General features: G+C 35.9%; 1 protein-coding gene across 9 annotated transcripts in view; it reads right to left on the bottom strand.

Moving 5' to 3' along the window:
• Positions 1-25,359, bottom strand: part of lama2 (laminin, alpha 2) — a 183,193-nt gene that overhangs the window by 63,309 nt on the left and 94,525 nt on the right. For all 9 annotated transcript variants that reach the window (XM_032584629.1, XM_032584632.1, XM_032584631.1 and 6 more), the window contains exons 15-21: positions 20,991-21,089; positions 17,766-17,977; positions 17,047-17,155; positions 16,865-16,978; positions 14,525-14,652; positions 10,637-10,723; positions 4,074-4,285 (exon numbers count right to left, since the gene is read on the bottom strand). In XM_032584629.1, coding sequence (XP_032440520.1) covers positions 4,074-4,285; positions 10,637-10,723; positions 14,525-14,652; positions 16,865-16,978; positions 17,047-17,155; positions 17,766-17,977; positions 20,991-21,089 — 961 coding nt within the window. The remainder of the gene's footprint in view (positions 1-4,073; positions 4,286-10,636; positions 10,724-14,524; positions 14,653-16,864; positions 16,979-17,046; positions 17,156-17,765; positions 17,978-20,990; positions 21,090-25,359) is intronic.

The raw sequence follows: 25,359 nt of genomic DNA, 5'->3' as shown, positions 1-25,359 counted from the left end.
ATGATGTTAAATCTCTTCTTTCCCCTTGGCTGACTCAAATAAAACCCAGAAATTTCATTTTGTCTTATAGAAATCATTGCTGGCCCACATCTTTAAATGGAGACAAATCTGACCAGAACAGACTTTGTTAAAACCGGTCAAGCCCATGGAGAATGGGCTTTACTTCTCTCTCCATGACCTACAAAACCATTTTCAGTCTGGATACAATCAGGCCTCTTCTCCACTCTTACACTGTATCCACACTATTTTCTTTATAGCCGTGAATTCTGGGGTTTTGAAAAATTTGTTGAGGTGGCCTCAATGTGAGGAAATGAAGATGATTTTGTGGAACAACTAGTCCTGTCATACTGCATCTTTAAAGTGAGCTTTCGATGTGTGTGAATGACGGGTACTGGAACAATGTGGAACTGACAATGTTCTGCTGCATCATGAGAAGGTACATAACTTCTGATGGGACGTTATCTTGATGTAAATATTTGCTTCTGTATTCATTATTTGGCTCTGCTTGTCCCTTCAAGTGGTCTTATAATTATTAGTTGAATTAATCAGAGAGCACAAACTGTAAATTTCATCTGGCATGCCATAACAGAGAATCTTAATTAGTATAAGGTAGTTAGAGATTAAGTAATATTAATGTTGGGAGTTGCATTAGTTCTGTAGATGTGGTGAAGATATGCAGGACGCATGGTGTGTGCAAACTGTGGTGGAATTTTTGACACGTTATAGATATATTGGAATAATGCTGATCATTTGTGTATGCTACACTGTCAACTGGACAGAAGACATTCTTATTCCAATGTACCTTTTAATAAAAAAAAATTATATTATTGTATTGGTTTTCATTATTATTATTATTATTATTAATAATAATTATTTATTTATTTATTACATCCAGTGTTGAATTAATTAACAAAAATATGTTCTCAAACAAATTGAGTTTTAGATAAGTCATTGCATTATCTAAGTTATTGTATTTTTCCAAGTGTCTACAGCATTCCTGCATGTACATGTACATGATGTAATAAATCTTCATGTTATTTAAACCACCTCTACATATGAAACCATACAGATACATTTACTTTACTGGAACTACCCTCTTTATATTTACTGCCTAGATTCCTTTCATATGAACGTATTTAAAAATTCCCGTTTTATAGTCTTCAACTTAGCATACTAGTATAGTTTAAATCTTTTACCTTGTAAATTATCTAATAAATAACTTTGTGAAGGGCATGTGTAATTTAACTATATTCTGTATAGTATTACACATGTGTTCCATACTAACATAGTTATAAATGCTGTATTTCTGTATCTAAAATCTTTGACCTTTGCATGTGAATTGCTATCTATATTATATTTTGACTGGTAAACACAACTTATATCTCGGTTCAGGTTGGCATTCATATTATTGAGCGTAATATTTTTCTATCTGAATGTCGAAGTCTTCATTTGACAGTCAGAAAGTAAGAAAATAAATAGTTTTCCTATTTTTTCAGCTTAAATGCTGAAACCATTTCCAAAACTTTTAGTTGCATAGGGACCATTTGTGCATTATTGAGTTACAACAGATCCACTTACTTCTAGTGAATAGGGAACAAACCACCACAATTTTCAAATGATTTTTTTCTTGTGTGAAAAATACTTGAAGATCTTAATTTCTTTGAATTTACTCACCAGACAAATTGCTTGGCAGTCAGATTTACTCCAAAATATCAAACATTTTTCTTTTACTTTTTCAAAGGGATTTATACTGAATCATTATCTGCCCAATTTGGAGTAAGCAAAAATGGCCAACGGCGACAGCTCTGATGTACAAAGAATGAAAAGCATGAAAAGGATTTTCTCATTCTAATAGCACACAAATGGACTCAGCCTGAACTCTTCTGCTTCACTCAATAAAATTCATTAAGACTCGGAGTGATGGGTAGAGAGAAGCAGGCTGAGAGAGAGTTGTTGTCTTTTAATAATTCTTGGTGGTCTTCTGTCATTCGTACAGGATCAATAACCCTCCGTCTCAAAGACGCAAGCAGCTGATCAGTACTGCAGGAGAGCAATAGATCAGGCTGATTAATCAATACCCATTTAGGTGGGTGGAGAGGGGAAACAACTACAGAACAATGAACTATCAAATGCACATTAATACCCTTTGTCAGGCTGTCTAGCTGCTTTTGTGCAGCCTTGACATACTTTTCTGTCTGTTTATCACTCTGTCTGTTTCTCGGTGAAAGCTTTCTGTCTTGCTACCTGTGCTTCTGGTTTTGTCAACAAAGCAGCTTTAATAAAGAGCTTCAAAAAGAAGTGCCATCTGAACATTTGTTTTTTTCTGCCTCCTCTCTCTGCCTTGCTGTCCCTCCTCCCTTTTTATCTTTTTTCTCTCAGGTATAGTTTCTTATTCTCACTTTTAAGCACAGCTGGCAGTCGGTGGGCCGCTCCGACATCACACCTCCTACTGGCACAGCTGCTACTTGACACACACTCACAGCCACACTCCAGATGGTGTACTATCGACTCGATGTTTTAGTGAGGCTATTAAAGGTATCATTTAAATAATTTGAGCTAAGTTTCTTAAGGACAAAGTGCTCTTCAGTGCAACACCCCTGCTGAGATACAAAAGCTACACTGCTGGCACACTTTGCAAAAACACAAAAAGGAAAAAAATCTGATGCTAATTATATTTTCTGTCTCTAACAACATGTGAGTATCTTCCTGATTACAGATTCTTTAAAAAGCATCTTAAAACTGGTTTACAGTCTCAAGACAAACTGCTCAGTCAGTATATTTACATTACATTAGTGTCAATGTGCTGGGGTTTGATCTCTGAGAATGAGAATTAGTGATTACTGTGCAGTCACTTTTTCATTTGACAGGACTAAAAGGAAACAAAAAATATAACAGACTTTTTTTTGCAGAGAAATGTGATACAAATCCAATTAACTTCTCATTTTAATTTTATAATAAATACTTAATATGCACATAAAACCCATATTTTATTGTTTTAATTATTCAGTAAGAACAGGACATTCCCACTGTGAAAGAAAATATCTTCTCCAATTATGAGACAGTTGAAGGGTTATGTGAGCGACCTCTGCCTGTTTTGATAAAAATGTTCAGCTTCGAATGTATTTTTGACTTTCTTCTAAATTGTTCCAGTCATTTTTATTTCGACCATGCCATTTCTTCAGCCATATCTTGGCTCGTCAAGAAACGTGTCTTATGTACAACGTGTGGAAATATAGCACATTTTGTGAAATGTATAGACTGACGCTGTCTATAAAGTATGAGTGTCACTTGTGGTGCACTCCTGTTTAATTGCCTTTTGCAATCGATTGTTTTCCCTGAACATTTGAAAATTCAAAGTACAGCGAGTGACTCCAAGTGGTCAAATAAATATTATTTGGATTAATCAGTAAGTAACTTGGGCTCCTTTCAATTGATACAGCCCCAAAGCACTAACCATGCTGTGATTTGTTAATCATCAGCTCAGGCAGAGTGTCTGCATAGAGTAGTGTGAGATTAAGCCTGTTAGTGGGTCATTCCTGCAACTTTTGAGTAGCAATTGCATATATTCCCAAGTAGCAGTGCATATGTGCAGAATGTTTACATAAAATAAATAGTAATAAGAGATAATTCTATGAGTTACCACACTTTTGCATAAAACCATGTTATGCCTTCTTGTTTCCCATGTCCAACAATCAATGCAACTGGGGAATACAGGCAAAAATATTTCATTGTGCAATATAAATAAGCCAATTGTGATGTCCTACATTAACAGATGCCTGTAATGAGATTCAGTCCATGTTTAGATTGAAGAAATTTGTTGTTACTACAACCAAAACATCTTTCACTGTAGATTTGTAAGTGGCAAGCACTAAAATATTTCCCACATTGGGAAGTTCTGTTAAAAGCTTTTACAGTACCCATATGAGTTTAGGGCTAAGCTAACACTATGATCAGGTTTCTAACCTTCTTTTGTGTTCTTGGCCCAAATAAATCAAAATATGATGAAATGGTACCCAAATTATATATTTAAAACGTAATTCCCGGATAGAACTGTTAGGTGTAAGAATACTTACGTTGGCAGCTTTTTAATGTCATGGCATCCCCATAGTAGCCTTCAGCGCAGCTGTCACAAGTCACACCATTGTAACCTTGACGACACCTCAAACACTGGCCTGTGATTGCATCGCAGCTATTGGGTATGGAGAGGTCCAGATTGCCATTGCAAATGCAGGGTTGGCAGGATCCTCCGGGTGCAGCAGGCTGGCCGTAGTACCCACTGGAACAGCTAGGTGGCAGAAGAAATGAAGCGAATGAGGTTTAGCACAATCAGCTATAAAACATCAATAAACTTCAATGGCAGAATAGGTTTGGCTATTTCTGATTAGATATAGTGAGTGATGCTGCAATTAGAGTAGCAAACAAGCTAATAAATACTGTCTTCACTGCTTTGACTCTGTTTTACCAAAGTAGAAATTTGGACTTGTAACATGTAAAATTTCAAATATTTTTTGTGGAAATTTTCAAATCAGTCCTCCCAGAAAAATATTGAGAAAATATGCATACAAGACAATGTACATGTGTTGTCTCATCATCCAGAACGTCTACTGTAAGAATACATAGTTGCATGCTGTGAGAATTTGACGCAAATATTCCTTTTGGATCCCTGTTAGTTGTCTGAATTTTGAAGGTTAAAGTATAAAAAAACAACAACAACAAACAAACAGGATGACCTCAAAGGTGAGGTGAGATGAATCCCACCATCTCTGACATAAATGCCTAATATGGCTGCTTTGCATTGGTTGTCAGCTAGTGAAGCATTTTCGATGCTGTGAAAGAATAAGGTAAAAATTATAATATTCAAATACAGTTCAAATGATGGCTTCTATTGTTCTCATTTTGGCTGCCAGACCCAGCAAATACATCTAAGAGAACATCTTTCAAATTCAAATAGAAAAAAACAACAACAAAACAAAACAAAACAAAAAAAACGGTACATTTCCTTTTCTTTAAGCACACTCTTATGCCAACAGGAGAGAAGTGATGTGATGTAATAAGTGAGAGCAATTTAAAATATCTCAAGACGTAATCGTCGGTTCGGCTTGTTGCTTCTAAGTTGTGGCAATCAGGTAGTTTCCTGTTATTTTCTCTTTTTTTCCATTGAAAGAACCAGTACTGCTATATTCCCTGAAAGCACAAGTTTTCTCCACTTTTATGTAGCAATTACATTTGAAAATATAGTTTTTCTAAGCTTTCAAGTCTGCAATGAAATTGACTACCACTCTTATGAATCTAACAACATAATATTACTTGTAGATTTCAGCTTGAAAAGTTAGTATACGTACAACATCAAAATTATTGTTTACTTTGCTATGTTAGTGCGACAAACATCCATGTCTCAAAAAAAGACTTCTTATTCAAGTATCATTAGAAAGGAACCAAAAAGCACCATCAATGAAGTTCAGCTTGACCACAGTAAAAAGCCTCATTGAAGTGTTTGTTTTTTATCAGTGGCATTAAATGGCGTCTGATTTTCGGACTCATTCCACACTATAAATGAGTGATTTGAAGCTGGGAGGAGAGTGTGCTCCTTGAGCTCTGAAGCTGTGTTTCCTAACCAGTGAAAAAGTGAAATCCTCCCTCCAGGCTCAGAGTCAGCTTTTGTCTTGTTGTTTTTTGTTCAGGAGTGAGTGGAGAGTGGAGGTTGAAAGGACCTCATCTCTAGTAATGTGGCCATTGTTGCAGTTTGACAAAAATCCAAGCTCTGGTTATTTGGCTCAACTTTTTGTCTTTGTCTCAAGACCAAAAGAAAGGTTGGGTTGATAATGGAGATAACGGAAAGCTCAGAGTAGAGTGTCCTGTGTTTTTTTCATAAGGGAACCAGTTTAAGAGTGGTTTGGATATCAAGAATGTCTGTTTTTTTTCTCCTAGCTCCTATACTCTGTGGATTAATAGAAGGTAATATAGATTAATTCTCATATTTAGCAGGGATTATTCATGTTTTTCATCCTTACTATTTCAAAACAGACTGCAGTGAGATTTTGAGTCCTTTATGGCTCTTAAACTGGTTAGAAATGCAACGGCAAAAACCCAGAAAACAATACGAGTTCATAATACTTTAGAGGTATTTTGGTTTGCACTCATCCTTTCTTTCCCTTTGTAAATCTCAGAAGTGCAAAGCAACTTCCAGATGAATCCATCATGTGTAAATCTATATTATACTCCAAGATCAGAGAATTTGTGAATTTTTTCATCTGAAAAAAAAAAACAACTATTTGGCCAGAAACACAACAGTCAAATTATTTACAGCAAAAGATCAAATCAACTATGGATCTTGTCTTGATTTGTTTCAAGATTTGTATTAAGACATTTCACATTTTTTAGTGTATGGTCATTTGAATTTTCCTTCTGCCAAAATTTAGAATTTTCTAAATTTTGAAAAATTTAGTAGAATTTTCCTTCTGTCCAAAGTTGATACATCTGAAAATCTCACTAAAGAACAAAAATGCTTAAAAAAAACTCCAAACAAAATAATACGTATGTCATTTAATTTTGTTTCTAAACAGAAACAGTATTCTACTTCAGTGGTGTCCAAAGTCAGTTCTCAATATATATAAAAAAAAGAGTCAATAGCAGATAATTGTAGAATATAATGCACCGCAGAGGAGCTAATTCAGCCATTTGAATCTACTTTGTTAGAGCAGAGACACATCTAAAACAAGAAAGACACCTAAGACACTCAAGTGTAAAATTAGAATCTGATTCTGTAAGATTATTTTTATTTTTGTAAAATAAATCTTTTTGGCATCATCCGCCGAAGAAAGAAAATAAAAACAAAAATATCACAAGTAAAATGTTAGGACTTTTGATCTAAAGGGAAAAAAAAGAAAAGGTGTTTATTGTCAAACCAGAACAAGATTTTATGTTTTGCTTTTCAGGTTCTTCATATGAATAATAATCAGAGGATCTTCAGAGGTGGGAAAACGTATTAACCTGAGAGTGCACCACAGGGACAAGAGCCACTAAAACCAAATAAAGAGCCTGTGCTGAAATAAAGCTCTACATGTTGAAAAGGGGAATCAAGATGAAAGAAGAGGAAGAAGGATAGAGAAAGGCAGTAAAGTGAGAGCGAGAGGAAAGCAAGTGAGAAGGAGAGGGTGGAAAGGTCTTGAAAAGAGAATTGAATTCAGAGAAGAGGGAAGAGAAAGAACAGAGAGAGGGAAAGAGTCAAGAGGAGCAAACCGTTATTACCACTGACCCTCCTTGGTACTCAATAGAGCTGGTTTATTAGTTTGTGTGTGTGTGTTCGCATGTTGCCAGATTGTGTCTACATGCAAGTATTTAGTGTGTGCCATGTCAGAAGTACATCTTCCCTATCAAGTGGCAAACTCGACTCGAATCAATCTAATTTTTCGAGGAGGATGGACCATGAGGCAAAGTGCATGTGTTTGTTTGGAGTCTTTTTTGTGATATGAATTCCCACATTTTGCTCTCTGTTCTTTTCAATTGAATCAGATCACGTTGATTAAGTGGGTATCCATGTCTAGCTGCAATCTGTAGTGAAGGTACAGAGAAAATTAAACACCCTGTTTATGTCCGTCAGAGTAGCAAATAAAAATGAAAAAGGCCAGTACAAGCATGAAAGTAGAAAAATTAACAATTTAAGGCTATGTGAGGTCCAACATTTTAAATGGGTCATTTAACATTTAACCAAATAAGTTAAGTGGTCTATTTTTGACCATTTTAGGGATGTTTTACTTTCTAAAATGCCTGCTTTTTGCCAACAAATTCGTTCATGTAGTTTTAGTCATCAAAATACATCAAAAACAATTATTTTTGCTGTGTATCAGTCATCAATTTCCCTGCACACTCACATGGCTGTCATATAAGGAGGTTTTCAAAGGGCTATTGTTGGAACTAGAAATCCTTTTCTTTGGCAGCAGGCAAAACTCTGGGCCATAATTTTAATAATCAGCTTCTTCGCTCAAGTACTGGAATAGCACTTTATGCTTATTGCAACTAAACTGCAACTATATTATTTCTAAAATTTTAACTATCGGAGCCAAACTGTCATTAACAGATCAAATTATTTTGGTCAGATCTTTAGGAATAACCCAGGAACCACCAACACTTTATGGTAAAGTAGGACATCTTGTTTGTTTATAGTTGGAAGTTGACTGTTTAGTGAACCAAAAACTTTATTCAATACCATTCACTACTGTATATAGATTTTATTTGTGTTATTAAGAGGGGCAAAGGAGATGAATGTGTCCTTTCCAGTTATCACTCACATTTTTAAAAGCCGCTAGTTAAACAAATATAGGCTACAAATATAATCACAAAAATTAGCAAAAGTAGCTGTTTTATCAACAGCTACTTGGCACTAGGTCAGACTAAATTCATTTGTATTAATTGAAATACCTCATGAGCAGGAGCATTTAGATTCTTGCCAGACCCTGAAAAGCAGCTTATGACTCTTGGAGTGTTTTAGCATACAATGTGCTGGGCTTGCAGGGGCTTTTCAGCTATGTTTTAAATGGATGTTTATGGACAGAAAATTGAAAAGCAGAACCACTTAGCAGTGAGTGGATAGTCTATTAGCATGGGATGAATAGAGTGGCCATTTTGTTACAGCCCATAATACAGACAAATTGCCATATTACAATTAATTACCACAAAGAATAACAAAAGCAGCACAGATAATGAAGCAGAATAGCAGGTGGAAGGTATCAATAAGACTAGTAGAACAAAAACATCTGCTGATTACCTCCTTATACTGCTATTAGTTAGTAATATTCCATTTAACAGCTTCTATACAGAACATAAAAATTCATATAGACAAGCTTGGCATTGAAGAGGAATATATTAGATTGGCCTTATGTCAATGCTAGATCATATTGGCCGTATGCTGGATGGTAACGTTGTGGCAAAGTATAAAAATGGAGTGAGTCAGAGTGCCACTCAGCAACAAATGAGGTTTATAAAAAGACTAAAAGATGGACAGAGAAATTCTGCACTGGACAGCATGGCAAGGCGAAGCATGCAGACTATGTGGCACCAAATATAAACAGCCTGGATATTTGCAGCTGTAGTTTTACAGGAACACAGAGTTTCAGGCACAACATTCACAATGTTGGAGATTAAGTCAGGCAATAATCAGCAATAACAGTCAACAGTGATGCATTACATTTACCCAGCTTATGAAAATGTTTCATCTTCTTTGGTTAATATGGAAACAGGCACATTGAATAATAATTCCTTCTGAAAAACCTCAGAAATTTACACTTCAGTGATAAAAAACAGAAAAATCCTGGCAGATGAATGGGTATACAAGGATTACTAAGAAATCACAACTTTAGTTCTAGTAATAAACATAAGAATCTAACCTCCCTGTCTGATGGTAGGCAACATGGAGTGCATTCATTTGAATTAGGAAGGCTATAAAAGGGAAAGCAAAGACTGCAGACACTATATACAGCAAATGGGGTTATTTTAAATAGTGGGTAAGCTGCATGATGGTTTGCACAGGCAGGTTGAAGCAGACATTCAGTCACTGACCAACTGAAAATTATCAATTTAACGACTGTGTTATAGCAAAGGATCTAAGGATGACCTCCTGATGAATTCATATAAACTGTTATTACAGAATAAACATGTTCTCCGGAGTCTGATACCCGTCCAAATATCAACTGTGTTTAACGCAAATTTTTAGACCCTGTTGAGAATAAATAATTCTGTGTTTTCCTTCTATCTCTGCTGCTAGTTGCTAAGCTAAAGCTAAGCTAACATTTTTCAAGAGTGGGATGGAAGCAAAAAAATTTGAATTGTCAAATATAATTGTTAATTTCAGGTTTAACACTCAGTAATAAGAATGCTAGCTGCTAACAGCTGTTACATCCTGACATTCGATCCAGGACAGAGGTATGGCAGATCAAAATATGTTGGTTTTGAAGGGGGGGAAAAAGTCTCTGGATTATTTGACCCAGAACAAAATGATAATTTACCAAGGTTTTATTTGGGATCTGAGAGGTTGCTGGGGAGTTTATTTTATTTTTTTATTTTTAAATCTTATCACAAAATTGTTTAAAACTAAGTAAACAGGGTTTTTTTTCTTTGTCTGATTTCCTCAGTTTGATACACAAAAAGCAAATGTTCTTCATTTCACTTAGCCTGGGTGGTGAAGAGACCGTTTACACTGACTCCATCATCACATGACAGTACTAATAAGAAAGATTTCTCATTAGTGTTGAGCTGCTTAAAAAGCCAGCAGCTAATGGTACAAACATGTCAGTCAACTAGAGTAATAAAATGTGCAATGGATAGACAGCTGGATGGACAATGAGACAAAGTCCTGAATACAGTAAATGAGCAGCATTTTCCATTTTCGTTTTGTAACACCTCACTACCAGATTGAATTCCTGCCCAAATGGACCTTTCCTGAACTGAAAAGAGTAACAGCTTTCATTTTGCTGCACACCTTTGTGCAATTTTAATTAATTCAATTAGATCTTAAAAGTTAATGGGTACCTAATTGATCCAGATAACAGGTTAATGACAATTAAGTTGCAAAAGAAGACCTATTTTTTGTTTAGATTAAATAATTTAATGATGGCATGTTTTGAGTGTAAAATGTGTTTACCTGTCGCATCTTGGCCCTGTATATCCAGGCTGACACTGATCACAGAGCAGCTCTCCTTTGTCACCAAGGTGGCATGTGGGGCTGAAGCTGTTGTGGTTTCCACGGTGGCGTGATCGTTGTTGAAGTTGTTGTTGAAGTCGAAAACGTTGTTCCAAAGTGGGGAGAGCCAGGTGGAAGAGGAGTAAGAGAAGACACAGGCGAGTTAAGGCCATTGCTTGTCACCTCACTGACACACCTGCGTCCCTGCTTTCACTTTGTAGTTCCTTTTGTTCTGCTCTCACACATAACATACATTTATTGCTTACAAACTATATCTAAACACACCCATTTAAAAAACTGGCCTCTCTACAAACTATTGCCTAAACGAACTAAGAGACAGGGAACCAAAGTAACATGATAGTCGGTTGCCCCCTGTTCTGTCACCCTCCCACTTCCATAAACTAAAAATAGTTCAGCTGGCTTGGGTTCCAGGCTCCAGACTGACTCACTAGATGATGAACTGGCTCATTATGAGCTTTTCACTGAGTTCCAGATAAGCTCGCTTGGCAAATGCACCTGCGTAAACCATAACAAAATCCAAGTCTTTATATAAAATCTGATTCTTTATATAGATGACCAATTTCACAAAACTATATTTCTTACTATATCAGCTAGGTATACATTATAATTCTGCCTATTTTGTGTTAAATACCAGCATTCTTGAGATAATAGTTAAAAGAAAAATACAAAAAGACTTGACAGGATTCTGTTATGTATCTATTAACCTTAAATTACATTCAAGTATCAGCAACATCTTGCAAAAGTTTTTATACCTCTTGGACCTTTTGCCATCTTTTTATGCTATGAAACACACTTCAATGCTTATTTGGATTTCATCTGGTAAACCAAGACAATGAGTTACATGAAAAACACATGGCATCCTCATAGCATGATGCTGCCACCACCATAGTTTTCGAACTTTGACACTTAGTACCACAACTAGTGGTACTTGGATTCCCTTTGGCGGTCCTCAGAAAAAAATTGTGGTATCAACTATAAGTTCAATTCATATAAAGCTAGAAAGCTAGTGAACTGATTTAAGAAAGATCTCATGGCCCATTTTGAAACTATTTCAGACAAAATGTGAGAAATTGAAGGCAACTACTTCATGTTGGATCTGTGAACTTAGTATTAGTATTAGTATCGATTGGGACTAATACTAACAACTATAACAGTGTTGGGACAGTGACATTTATTAATGGCAAAAAATGTGTTCAACAATTTTAATGTCAACACCTAAAACACCTATTACATTGGAGGAAAAATTCAAGTTTATATAAAATTAACAAAACTTGAGGCCTAAAGTTATTTCTACTGATCACAGAACAGTAACACCAACATGGTATTATTTTTCATCTAAGCTCATAAAAGCTTAGATGAAAAATATTCAACTAGTTTTTGAGCAACTTCTGTCAGTGAACAGATGAGGCTGGATGGCTATTTTTAAGAGTCTGGGAGGCATATCACCTCACACTAATGCAAGTGTTGGGGGAAGCATGGAAGGGGAACAGTCAGTTGTGTCTTTCTTTAGCTCGAAGCATCGTGGAAATGACACGTCATAGCTGCAAGAAAATTCTCAGCTGCTGCTAATAGTGTTTGTTTGTGGGGATGTGTGTGTCCATTTTGCTGAGAACTGAAAGAGACACTTGTTTCTTGTGTTTACTGTCATTCATTATTTTAAAGATTACATTTATTAAACAGTAAAGAAAGTTAATATTTTCTTTCATTGGTAGGCTGTTTTGCCCGTAGCCACATTTAAAACCACAATTAATGTTGTTTTACTTGTATTGACGTTGTGTATGTCAGAAAGATTGATTTGGGTCAAATTTACATTGCACAACCTAAAATAGACTGTTTTGCTAATAATGCAACATCTGCAAACATGCAAATTATAGGATTATAAATTAGAAAAGTTAACTGGAACACCCACCAAAGTTTAAATCTTCAATTTGGGAGGTAAACTCCAAATTCAAAATCCAACATTATGGCTTGAACAAAAGAAAATGGAAAAAGATAAAACAGGGACGTGTAATCTAAAACAAAGCATCCCTCATCAAATGGCTGTACGATAATGTTTAAATTGACTGTTAAATGCAAACAAAAAGAAACTCCTATTTCCTAAGACAAAAAAAATGATTTAATCTTCTTTTTTAGCTGGTACTCTGTAGTCTCTCAAATCTGGGTGTCATTTTGTCTTTTCACAATCACAGTAAAATGCTTGTTCGTAACTGTTTTAATCATTTGAGAAACATTTCTATGTTGAGACCATTTGTGAATTATAGAAAGTTATCCCTTCTGTTCAGACTATTGTAATAGTCGTTTTACCTGTTTGAATAAAACCTCCCTGGCTCTGTGAAGAATGCTGCAGTGTTGACAAAACCTAACAGAAGAGCGCACAAAACTCCTCTTCTTGCTGCCCTGCACTGGCTTCCTGTGCATTTGAGAATTACTTTTAAAGGGCATCTGTTATGGGTCCTCTATGGATAATAGAAAACATGTTTTTTAAAATGTTTTGCACAAAGTTATTCTCAGATAATGAGATTTCACTTCTGCCCATTTTGAACTGGTTTCAGAATTAGCTGTTTTAGGGCCTCTTGTCACTTTAAATTCAAGTAAATCTTTGCTGGGCACGCCATCCAACTCTGCGTTTACACTCTCTCTATATATTTCAAAATAGCAGTAAACAGATGCACAATTATACAACAGTGCATCTTTGACTATGAGTCAGAACCAGAAACAGAAGAATTGGAGCCTCCTTCACAACCATCTAGGAGGCAGCAGCTGTTTCTGGATGATAAGTCAACAACAAAACACTTGTATCTTTGCATACGACCATTGTACAGCGCATCCAGAGGTAAGACCAGCAGACCAAATGCACTGGAGCTCAGCTTGGGTTATTAGGTGAAAGGCTGGGCTAGGCTGGAGTTGCTAGGTAATGGAGCAGGCTCTATTAATTGTGATTTTATAATCAGGAAGTTTGTGAAACTGCTTGTTTTCCAAACACAGAAAAACATCAACTCATTTGATGCTCAGTGTGTTTCTTGTTTTAATGATTTTGCCTTTGTGAAGCACTTTGTGATGTATAGGTCTGTGAAAGGTGCTATATAAAAAAGATTTTTGACTTAATTGGCCAACAGAACAGCATTTCAATAATTTGAAGCGTCTGCTTCTTTTACAAACCACAAGACCAAATACCTAACCTTATAAATGTCTCCAACACCTATGAATAACTGTTGAGGTCAAATTCTATTTTTATGAGGAATTTTCAAATTAAGTCTGAATTCATTCCTCTTAATTAACAAACAAAGTTGACACTGGCATCCACAAAGATGCTTTAAGTACACAACCTTGTTCCAACCAGAGATTCATTTTTACCATGCAAGAAAATATGCTGGTTTTTGACGAGCGTGTAAATACACACATCTTTACATCTGTGTTCAAAGTTGTTAAATTAGACAGTTGCCAATATGATACAAGGTACTGTAATTTATGACAGCGGGAGGACAATGTGGCTGGCTTCTCACAAAAATATTACTAAAGTTTTTCTTTTGTTTTTAAAAGATTTGAATGTATTTTGCATTCATTTTGTGGATGCATTCTGATGATCCTAATGATGATGACATTTAGTCCCACAGCGACGGTGCTTCTCGTCATACGCTGCTCCACTCTTCCTGTGGTGATGATATTTTTACTATAATGTCACCACAATTATATTCCTACCCAAGATGATGAAGTCTTTATGTCACGATTGGAGATTATGAAGAGAAATAGTTAAAAAACAGAGAAGCAGAGAGGAGACAGCACAGACAGGCTGGTCACATTATTAACCCCCGGTTCTCCAGAACCTACTTGTTGCTGGGAAGATTAAGTGGGCAGGCACATGGCTGACAGTCTTGAGGTGTCCCATGGGTGGCATTGCCATAGTAACCAGGTAGGCAGGTGTCACAATGGTGGCCAGTAGTATGGTGGGTGCAGTCCTAAAAAAAAAAGAAGACAAATTTTATATTTTTAGAAAGATCAAGTTTTAGAAACTGTCTATTTAATTAGCTTTTACACCAAAACAATAATGTATTAAAACTTTACCAAAGTTTTGCTTTAAATCAAAATACTGAATCCATATGTGGAGGAATTCTTCATGTCAATCAGTTTTTATTATTTTATACTTGATATTCTTTCAAAGGAAGAAATATACCAACTTCCAAGTGAATATCACAAATCATCAAGTTGCTCATTTACAACAAATGAGATGCACAGTATGACTATGACTGGCCATGACTTGTCTATAAAATCCAAAAAACAAGCTGTACAGTTTACGTCTTTCCAGCAAAACATCACTGTAGACAGCCTCGACCTTGTTGCCTTAAGGCAGTTCCTCGCCCAACAGATAAATAATTGAAAAGTTTACTAGTTTCGAAGGAGGGATTAAAAAAAAAACAGTTCAACAGTAGCTTAATTGATTTTTTCTTCCATATATTCTACCTTATCAAATATTTCCATTGCAGGAATCAGTTTTCCAGTTATAACAACTTTCACAGTTTCAGGGACTGTGTGTGTGGGAAAATGTTACCATGTCAACATGTTCCATTCATTTCTCATATTAAATGACCTTACACAGCTGAAACACACCCTGACACATTCACACTGTGTTAACCTATAAGTCTGTGGCATCAGTCAGTCATTCATTCAGCTGGAGCTACACATCACTGGTGTCAGTGGAGGTGTGCGTGGACGCATCTGGCTGCCTGTCTGTCACTGTGTGTACAGGTGGGACATGTGCACGTGTGATTGTAAGTGAGTGAATGTCAGACGGGGTGTGTGTGTGCGTGATGGCCTCACAAACCGACTATCTTTCTCTGAATGTACGTCTCCCTTTGACACATCCTCCTCATTTATAATGAACCATAACATCGTAATGCAAACACACAAGTGCGTGTGTGTGGCCGTGTGTGGGGTTTTTGTTCTCTGTGTGTGTTCATCTGTGTGGGCTTTAGTGTGTGTGTATTAAGTGGAATGGGAACTGACAGAATCAGCCTAAGGCTGTCGGAAGAGTGGGGAGTGAATGTGTGGAAATTCACATGAGAGCGTAACATATACGTGTCTGTTGTATATATATTATGCATGAGTGTGTGTAAACAGTAGGAAAGTGCATCCCCCTGCAGTTCCTCTAATGACAACTAGATGGCAGATCCATAAAAGCTCTAGTTATACTTTTCTTTAGGTTATGCACATTTTGCTTCAAATATTGAAATACAGCACATAGAATAAAATAGTAGCTGATGATGTTCAAAGTGCCTGTCACTTCATGACTGACTTGGCTGAAAACTAATATTAATTAAAACAAATATTAGAAGAGTTGTAACTTAAATGCCATGGTGAAAATTTTACTGCAAAACTGCTGTTCCTTAAAAGAAGGCTAAAAACCCATTTGTTTAGAGCTGCCTTTCATTAATAGCAACTGGAACATCATAAACTGTATTCTATTTTTAACCTGCCATCCATTTATTTTATTTTACTGCAATTTAATGTTTTGCTTGGTATTTTGTCCTTCTTAAAAAAATAAATAAATAAAAAAGAAACACATTGAATTGCCCTGTTGCTTAGACCTTTACCCAACTGAAAATTTACAATATCACTAAACAGTACTGTTTAAGGACACAATCAAATCTTATTTTATCGTTAAGATATTCTGTGAGGAAGAATGAGTAAAAATATTAGATGGCAGACGTGCAAAGTTGGCAGGGAAGACTTGCAGCGGTAGTTGCAGGAAAAAAAAGACAAATGTATGCCACACTTTGTAGATGTTAATTTATTTGCAAAGAATTTTGCTAACCCTTTATACTTTCCTATTCGCTTAACAAATATGCTCCATTTTGTGCTGCTCTATCATAGGAAATCCTTATGAAATGCATGAAAGTTTGTGCTTGCCGGTTGTTTAGATATGAAAAGTTTGTAGGTCTGAGTATGAGAGAGTGATGACCTTTTAAGGATGTAGCTCTTTTATAGTCCTAAATGTTATATTTTGGGGTTGCTCCTAAACAATGAGGAACATTTGCTAGGAAATTGCTACCAAATTATCTCTCATTTGTGTCATAAACAAAAGAAAACTTGAGCATGACAACCCTTTGTTTTTTTTGGTTGCATAATAAATGCACAAAATACAAGACATGTTAAGTTTATTAATAGCCTTACCAGGCAATGTCCTGTGAACTCATGGCAATGTGAGCTGTGTCTATGACAGCGGCATGGTTCACACACACCATTATACAGTTTTCCGTAGACTCGCCGAAAACCAGGAGGGCATGTCTGAAACAAACATTTCAAAAGTGAATTTGCAATTTTATGTTCATGCAGTGTGTACAATTTGTGTTTACCTCGCAGGATAATCCTCCATATCCAGGGGGACAGGCACACTTTTCTACAGCTGATGCTCTCTTTCCAGTGGCTAAAGGATTTGCCACCTGCATTGAGAATGAATGGAGCCTGCAGAGAATACAAAAAAAGATGAAACAATTAAGCATAAACCTCTTGGCCCGTTGTAAATTCAACTACCAATGGCAATAAAATAAAGCAGTTCTTTAGTCAGTTTAGTGTAAAAGCTTTTATGCTAATCTAAAAGCAATGAGTTTCATCTATAAAGAAATTGAAAACAATCTCTGTTTGGAGACAATATTGAAGAACAGCTACACACTTTATGAGCATCTTAATTTAGTAAAACTAATAATTTGTTTGCTCATCTGCATAGAAGAAGGATGAACAAACCCAATTAGTAGCAGAATAAAGTTCCTGAACACTGTGGGATTTATTGCAGGATTTTGTGCCCTAGCTTTAATCACCAGTACAATGATGCAGTATCTAAGATTGATTTTAATTGTTGGAAACTATTTGCTGTTTGATTAAAATCAACTGACATACATTTGTACTGCCAGTTTAACAGGGTGAATGAGCTCATTTCTTTTATTAATGAAGAACTTCCTGGTCAAGCATTCATGAATTTAATTACAGATATAAACAGCCTTTTATAAAACACACTAATGATGACCATGTTCTTCATGTTATTATTACACAATATCCAAGTGAGTGCTCTTCCAACCTGTAGACAGCACTGGTTTCCGTGCTGTATGAGGCCCGCACCATTAAACTCGTCAGGTTGGCCAGCACTAACAGGAAATCTCTTCTGCTGATCGCCTGTCTTGTCTCTGAAACCACGAAGTTCTCAGGAAGGAGAATAATGTGTTTGGTGCTGGTAGACGACGGATACACTGGCTGGCCAAACCAGCTGTCTATAAGCTTCATTCCACCTCCCTAACAGAAAGAAAAACATGAAATACAACAGTCGCAAATATATTTTTTAAGTACAGTGACATTTGAACATTTCATTGTGTCTGATGTAAAATAATCTCATTCTATTAGTCCTAGTCCTAAAGTCTAGTCCCAAAAAAACAAACAGGGTGAATGATGTGTCATTAGGTAATGAGCTTAAGTTGCTATTGACATTCGGCATGGACTAAATGCAAATGAGCTGAGCCAAGACCTTGTATCTGACCATCTCTTGTTGACCATGGATCAATAGCATGTAGTAACTAACTGAGTGACAACAACCAATCGGGGAGGACGGAGCAATTACACCAATAAGCCATTAAAGAAAACCTATTTAATGGAAAAAAGGAGGAGTAGATCATTGCAGAGAAAACAGCTGCAGGAGTGAAAGATGCAAAGACAGCAGTACATTGGTCCAGAAAAAACTGTTTTAAACAACGCACCTAGGACTGCTTTTCTTCCAGATGTTTTTACACTATAATAATTTGAAATTCTAATATTTTTTTCAGTTACTTATCATGCAATTGTTCACAGAGAGATCCACATTTGGTCATTAGATCCAAACAGTAGTCCCTGAATTTCAATGCCCTCACTAAAAACAAAACTCTGATTTTCAGCAAACTAGCTAAGGTAGAAAACAAAATTACAAGTAAAAAAAATGTAGCATGTTCTTTGAATCTATTCCATTCACATGGCTAATTGTCATTGAAAATGGTTAATTTTGACTATTACATGATCAACATTTATCTCAATTTATTGCAAACTGCCCATTTCTTTTTAACTCCTCATCTTGAATGCAACTTTAAGGGGGAGACAGATAAAAATCCTCCTTATGCTAATTCTGCAGAAGATCTAAGCATAATGAAATTTTGAGTTTATTCTATGTTTAGACAATTTTTAAAATATATACAACAAAGACAAAAATCAAAGCAAGAGAGAGAGGAAAAAAAATAAACACCACAGCTTGTATCAGATATGCAGAGAGTAAACAGTGAGGGTAAAAAACAGAAAAACATGAGACAAAGGGGGATGAAGAGATGGTTAAGAGGGGGAAAGTTGGCTGACAGTGTGTAGGTGGTTCATTGTTGTCATCATTGAAGAGGCTTTTTGTTGACAACAAAACCGATACTTGTCCTCTTCTCCTCCTCCTTCCATTCCATCCACACTGACATGGCTTTAAATAACAAGCTTACTGTTTTGTTTCTCTTCATCTTGCAGTTTTCTTTTTTATATTTCTCTACATCTTTTTAATTAATTTTATATTTTGTCTTTTGTTTTATTACTCGCTTTAGCTCACTTATAACTATGTCTTATTTCTATTTATTTTCACCCACTTCCAAGTTAAATTCAAACAACACCTCCAGATTGAAGGACTGAAAGACAAAAAAATTAAAAGGTTCAATAAATAAAAAATTTCAAGTCTAAGTCCAAACCTTATTTTGATCTAAAGCTTCAAGTTTTAAAATAATTGTTGTACTTTTTATAGTTTAATTTTATAAGAATTTCATGATATAAATAAGGACATGGAATAATCAGTGTTGAATTATTCTGCAACATTTTTTTAACTTAATTTTAAGATCTGATATTGGCCAGATAAATGTTTATCTGTCTTCTGAAATACAAAACAATTCCACTGCTTTTATGCAGTTTATTTGTTTTTCTCTTTTCTATTTATGCTCGTTTGTTTGTCGTTCTCAGATTTGGCACACAGTTACAGTGTTGTTTAGTGATAAGGAAGACATTAACAGTTAACTAATAGTGTTGCTGCTTTGCTTATTGCTGCCATGCATCATACTGCAACCTGCTCATTATAAAAGAGAAGGTAGGAAATACTCCATCTGCATTTTTTATTGCTCAGTTCAGCACTTCTCCGCATGCTGTGGCTGTTTTTGTGTCTATGTGCATGTCTGTTTTCTACCACCTTTTTTTTTTTTGCTGCATTATTCAATGTTCACCCCTGCTAAAGCCAGTGAGTAAAGAAAGGGCACAAATAAATTACACATGCACAGGAGTTTCTTGGGTTATGTGAACTTTTCCCAAACATAAAAGGTAATAATAATTAGGCCTGGGTGACACTCAATGTCAGTCCCTTTTCCTCCTCCTTCTGTGGCGGTGTATGAGATACTAATGCATGAACACTGTACACCTGGCTGTAGATGCTGATAATAGTGACTGTTTGGAGAGATGGTTTGCATTTTATTACTGTGAATGTGGCTGCTGAACTCAATTTAGTCAAAAAGGTCTTACATTTATAATCACACTTAAACTGGAGGCTATATTTAAAATATTTCAACATATATTTTACAACTGCGCCACTGTGCAGCCCACACAGTGCACTGTTGCCTTGCAGCAAGAAGGTCCTGGGTTCGATTCCCGGCCGGGGTCTTTCTGAATGGAGTTTGCATGTTCTCGCTGTGTATGCGTGGGTTCTCTCCGGGTACTCCGGCTTCCTCCCACAGTCCAAAAACATGACTGTCAGGTTAATTGGTCTCTCTAAATTCTCCCTAGGTGTGAGTGTGCGTGTGTGTGTGCATGGTTGTTTGTCCTGTATGTCTCTGTGTTGCCCTGCGACAGACTGGCGACCTGTCCAGGGTGACCCCGCCTCTCGCCCGGAACGTAGCTGGAGATAGGCACCAGCAACCCTCCCGACCCCATTAGGGACAAAGGGTGAACAGAAAATGGATGGATGGATGGATGGAACAGTTATTGTAAAAAAATTTAGATAGCGCAATACAGTTACATTTTGATGGTATCATAAAAGCTAATTTTAAAAAACACTAACTGTTTTTAATGCTACTTTTGTCATCATATGGCTGTCTGATGGTAAAGTGAATGTACTCCTCAATTACTTGGAATTTAAACAGATGTTTAACAATAAGCTAAATTCACACAAAAAAAGTTCTTGATTTCCAGTCCATGTGTAGATAACCTGCTCTTTATTAAATATTGGTGTGTAAATGTTTCAAAGTTTTTCAACTTTGCATCTTTTCCAACTTACCTCAATAATAAGGTCAGGCTCTGAGGTGACTCTGATGGCCGCTTGTTGGTTTGTTTTGTATGACACCGTGAACGTCACATCACCTCCGTAGGCTGCAACCTGAAGAGACGCGAGCAATAAAGAACAACAAGTACAGGTCACAATTATTTGGAGTTTAATTCATCAAAGTGGTTGAGCTTATCTTCTGATCTTGTTCCTGGAAAGGATTTTTTTTTTACAACGCTAGAGGTTAACGCCTGGTCCAGGAATTGTTTATCCCTGGATACAGGCAATGAATTAACTTTTACTTCTATCAATGTTTTTGTACTTTGTTTTAAAAAAGTACTTCTGTCCTAATGATTTTGTTTGCAGGACTTCTCCTTATTGGACTGAATCACTGATGGAGCTATTGCTGTAATCAGATTACCCTATATTTTATTTTCCTATAGAAACAACAAAATACCAAAGTACTGGCTTTGATTACTCTATTTTACAAAACATTCAACCTGTGCATGTTGAAGGCTGATGGAATTTATCATTTATAATAACTAATAGGTTCAATTAAAATGAAACTTATAATTTAATTAATGAGTTTTATAACAGTCCTAGCATGTGATTTTCAAATAGCATCTAATACACAAAATTAGACACACATGCTGATATACACCAATCTGATCAAAATCCGTTTCTAAACCAAAACAATTTTGAAATGTTAAAAAGTTGCAGAGAACAGGTATTCAGCACAGTCTTTGTTGTCCAACGGTGTTTCTTTGCACCCTTTCTGTTGACACCACAAAAGGAGCTAGAGCTGGAGAAACGCTGCATCGGCATGATCCTGAAATTTATTATTCTGCTCCATCCTGAGCAGTAATGGGTGGGGGAGTGAGATAATAATGCCACTATAAAACTGAGAGAAGGGGACACTCTGGAAAGGGGGAGAGAAAGATAAAGAAATGGTCCTTAAGAGAGTAAGTGAAGAAGTAAAACGTAGGCATAATGTCTCCATAAACCTCTGCTATTCTGCATCATTACACACACTTTTTAAAGTAGGATGAGGGAATCACTCATTTGGCAGCTGACCTGAGCGCGCACCCCTACACACACGCCCACACACCCCGGGAAGGCCTGCAGGGGTGCTACAGTGGAGATTTTTATTCAATAACACTTATTCTTGATCTACCTCAATTTACAGATTTGGACCCCAGAGGACAGTAAAATAATAGCATAAACTTACACTCTGCAGCCCCCACTTCTCTAACACTTCTGCTGCTTGACCTGCTTTTGTCATTATCTAAGCTGAAGTATGACAAAGCATTTAAACTTTTTACATTATTGCGTCAAAACAGCAGTTTTAATGCAAAATTATGTATCATAACTGATGCCAAACCTTGAATCTTTTTTACATTTTTTCAGATTGTGCCCACAAATCAAGTATTTTATTGAGATTATATGTGACAGACCACAAATCAGTGTATAAATGAGCAGTGGAAATAATCTCCAAAGATTTTAAAATCTTTTTATAACTTAAATCTAAAGCGGTGGCATGAATATGTATTCAGTTTTGCAACCCTAAAAACTAGATTTTTTCCCATTGTTCTTCTCAAAATAGATTAGGTTTAGTCAGACTGGATAGTGAGCATAAAAAAAGCAAAATTTAACTCTTGCTAAAGACTCAATTGGATTTATGTGAAGATTTTGACTGGGCAATTCTAGCACATTCTGCACAATAGAAACATACGCTCATTGAAACTTGCTGCAAAAGGGAAAATAATTGATTTTACTAAAAATATGTTGCTAATTATCTTCTTGGTTTTAGTTTAAGACCATCATGTTTTTTATCATCACTAAATCTCTAAAACTTTAACACATTTGAGAAAAAATATCTTGCATAACCTAGAATGTCTGATTCCTTGAGCTAAGAAGTTAAAGACGGTACGTTTTTCAGATGGTTCCCAAACCTCCAAAGGATTCTAACTTTTCTAATTTACTTTCTTTGAAACACTCGATATTTTTCAGAAAACTAATTTTTCTTGATGCCATCCCTTGAATTCCGGTCAACAATCAAAGCTTTTTCATAGCAACATGAGTGCCCAATTTCACCCTTGGAGAAGAAATAAAGAAAGGAAATTGAGGAAACGACAAACCAATAATAATAAAAAAAAGCACAGCAGGAGAGAAAACTTATCTACAGAGAGAACGGAATTATGGGTGGTAAAAACGATCGTAGAATAAACACTTTGCTGTAACAGACATTGGTTAGATGCACCCCTGTGAGTAAGATAAGCCTGTTATTAACTCTACTAATGGTCAGGAGAAAAGGAAGTCATAATCCACACTGTTCAAACCGTAACAAAGAGCCTGACTCAATTTTCATTATAGTGACTCCTTTATTACTGGCTATGAGTAACAGCTTATTCTGATACAATATGTGGGAGGAAGGGAGAAAAGTAATCGCAACACAAAGATTGCCAATAATAAAAACATTGTGAAACAGATGTTTTACCACATTAAGTTATAGGCACTCAGTAGAGCAAAAATTATTCTTTCCAAAACTATCTTAAATAAGAGAAAAAATATTCTGCTTAGAAGGTGCTAGAAAAACAAACTTTTGATATTTAATTTACTGCCAATGCCAAGGAGTGGGTTTGACATGGAAAGTGAGAGGAGGAGTAAAAAATGAGTCACTATCCACCTCACTATTCCACCAGGGTTCCCAGCAGAGCCTTGATGCAATATAACTTTTCCATAACTTTACATAACCAAGTCAAAAGTTTAATGACCTACAAAGTATGACTCCATCCTCATTTTAGAGTTGGTATTCTGAAAAGGTCAGATTCATGCTTCAGATTGATGCCATGGGGAGAATAAAGCAGTAAGGATAACCTACAGTAAAAAATGTAGGGCAACATGTAATTTTACTGTCTATAAAAGTTACATCTTTGACTCACCTTAGGGTAAATCATTTCATTTTATGAAAAATTAAAGCACAAATTGGACTTTTGCCTCCAACATATAGAACATTCTTCTTGAAGTGGTTTGGTCCTTGATAAAATAGTCCATTTGGAAAAGACAAAAAATAGTTGAATCTATTACATGTGTGCTTTTGACCCTTTCTTCCAAACAATTCTGATTCAAATTGTTTAGAAGAACGGTCCTGATGTTCTTATTTTTGCACCTTGATATTCATTTCCCATAAATTTTCTATTGGATTCACATCAGGGACTTGAACTTGCCTTTCCCAATTCTTACTTTTCCCCCCTCTTAACTAGTTGATTCCTTGGTTGTATGTTTATGACTTTTGTCTGTCTAAAAATGAACAAATACTTTCAGATTTTTATCAAGGATGTCTCACTGATTTCCCCATACTTTCTTCAGTTAGTAGATCTACGCTTGTCCCAGTAAGCATTTTGTTTGATACCTTGCTTATTCCTCCAATCTTTGGAGAAACATTTTTTATAGGCCTTCAATTAGGATGCCGAGGTGCAATGCTGCTTGACACGCTATTGTGAGGCATTTGCAAAGTAGCCAAAGAATCCAGGAGCAACTTTTCTTTTTTCATGGATACCCATTAGCAGGAAGACTGCAAATATTAGTTTCTCTCGTAGTGACAACACTGTTGCCACTGTGTGTAATAATGCATATTAATGTATATTTGGACTTACAACTATTAAAATAGGCAGAAGTGTTTTTAGAGCAAATCTCAAGTATTTGTGGATTTCTGCAATTTGCTGGCAGCTATATTCCCTGATCCCCATGAACACTGGGGTTCTACTGTACTTAGTTTATGGACTTATTTATTTTTGTTTAATCTGTATGGTGGCTCACTCCTGACATCTGTTGTGAATTTGAAGAAATATATTACAAAAAACAATGTTTACATGTTTATTTCCACATTGCTGCAAATACAAAGACTTTATAATATTACCAATTCCAAAAAATTCCAAAAAATTTGAGTGATCAAAGAAAACTACTTTAGTATTTGCTCTTGTGTATTCATATTGACAGTCAAAGCATTTGCTGGGAGTAAGCCACAACAGTCGTTTGCTGAGGGGTAAAATAGGATGTTATAGTTCACCATCCTGCAGTTATAAGTCTGATTGGGAGCTTGTTTGCTTTTCACACACATTCTGCCAATTTTAGTTTTGTAGGTGTTTCTTTGGTAAAGTTACTAAGAGAAAAATCTGCAGCATTTCCCATGCCAGTTTTGACTGGTTTACAACTTTGTAAATGTAAGTTTGATTATTGATGGATCATTTCAAGAGAAGCTAAGTTTTTTCTGAAAGTACATTAACATATGAACATGTCAGATCTATAAAATCACGAGGAGGTGGTTTGTTTGGTTAGATACATTTTTTCTAAATACTTTTGGTGGTGCTCACTTTACGAACAT

This window comes from Xiphophorus hellerii, chromosome 15 (genome assembly GCF_003331165.1).
Source record: "Xiphophorus hellerii strain 12219 chromosome 15, Xiphophorus_hellerii-4.1, whole genome shotgun sequence".
Lineage (NCBI taxonomy): Eukaryota > Metazoa > Chordata > Actinopteri > Cyprinodontiformes > Poeciliidae > Xiphophorus > Xiphophorus hellerii.
This window is presented reverse-complemented; position numbering and strand designations above follow the sequence as displayed.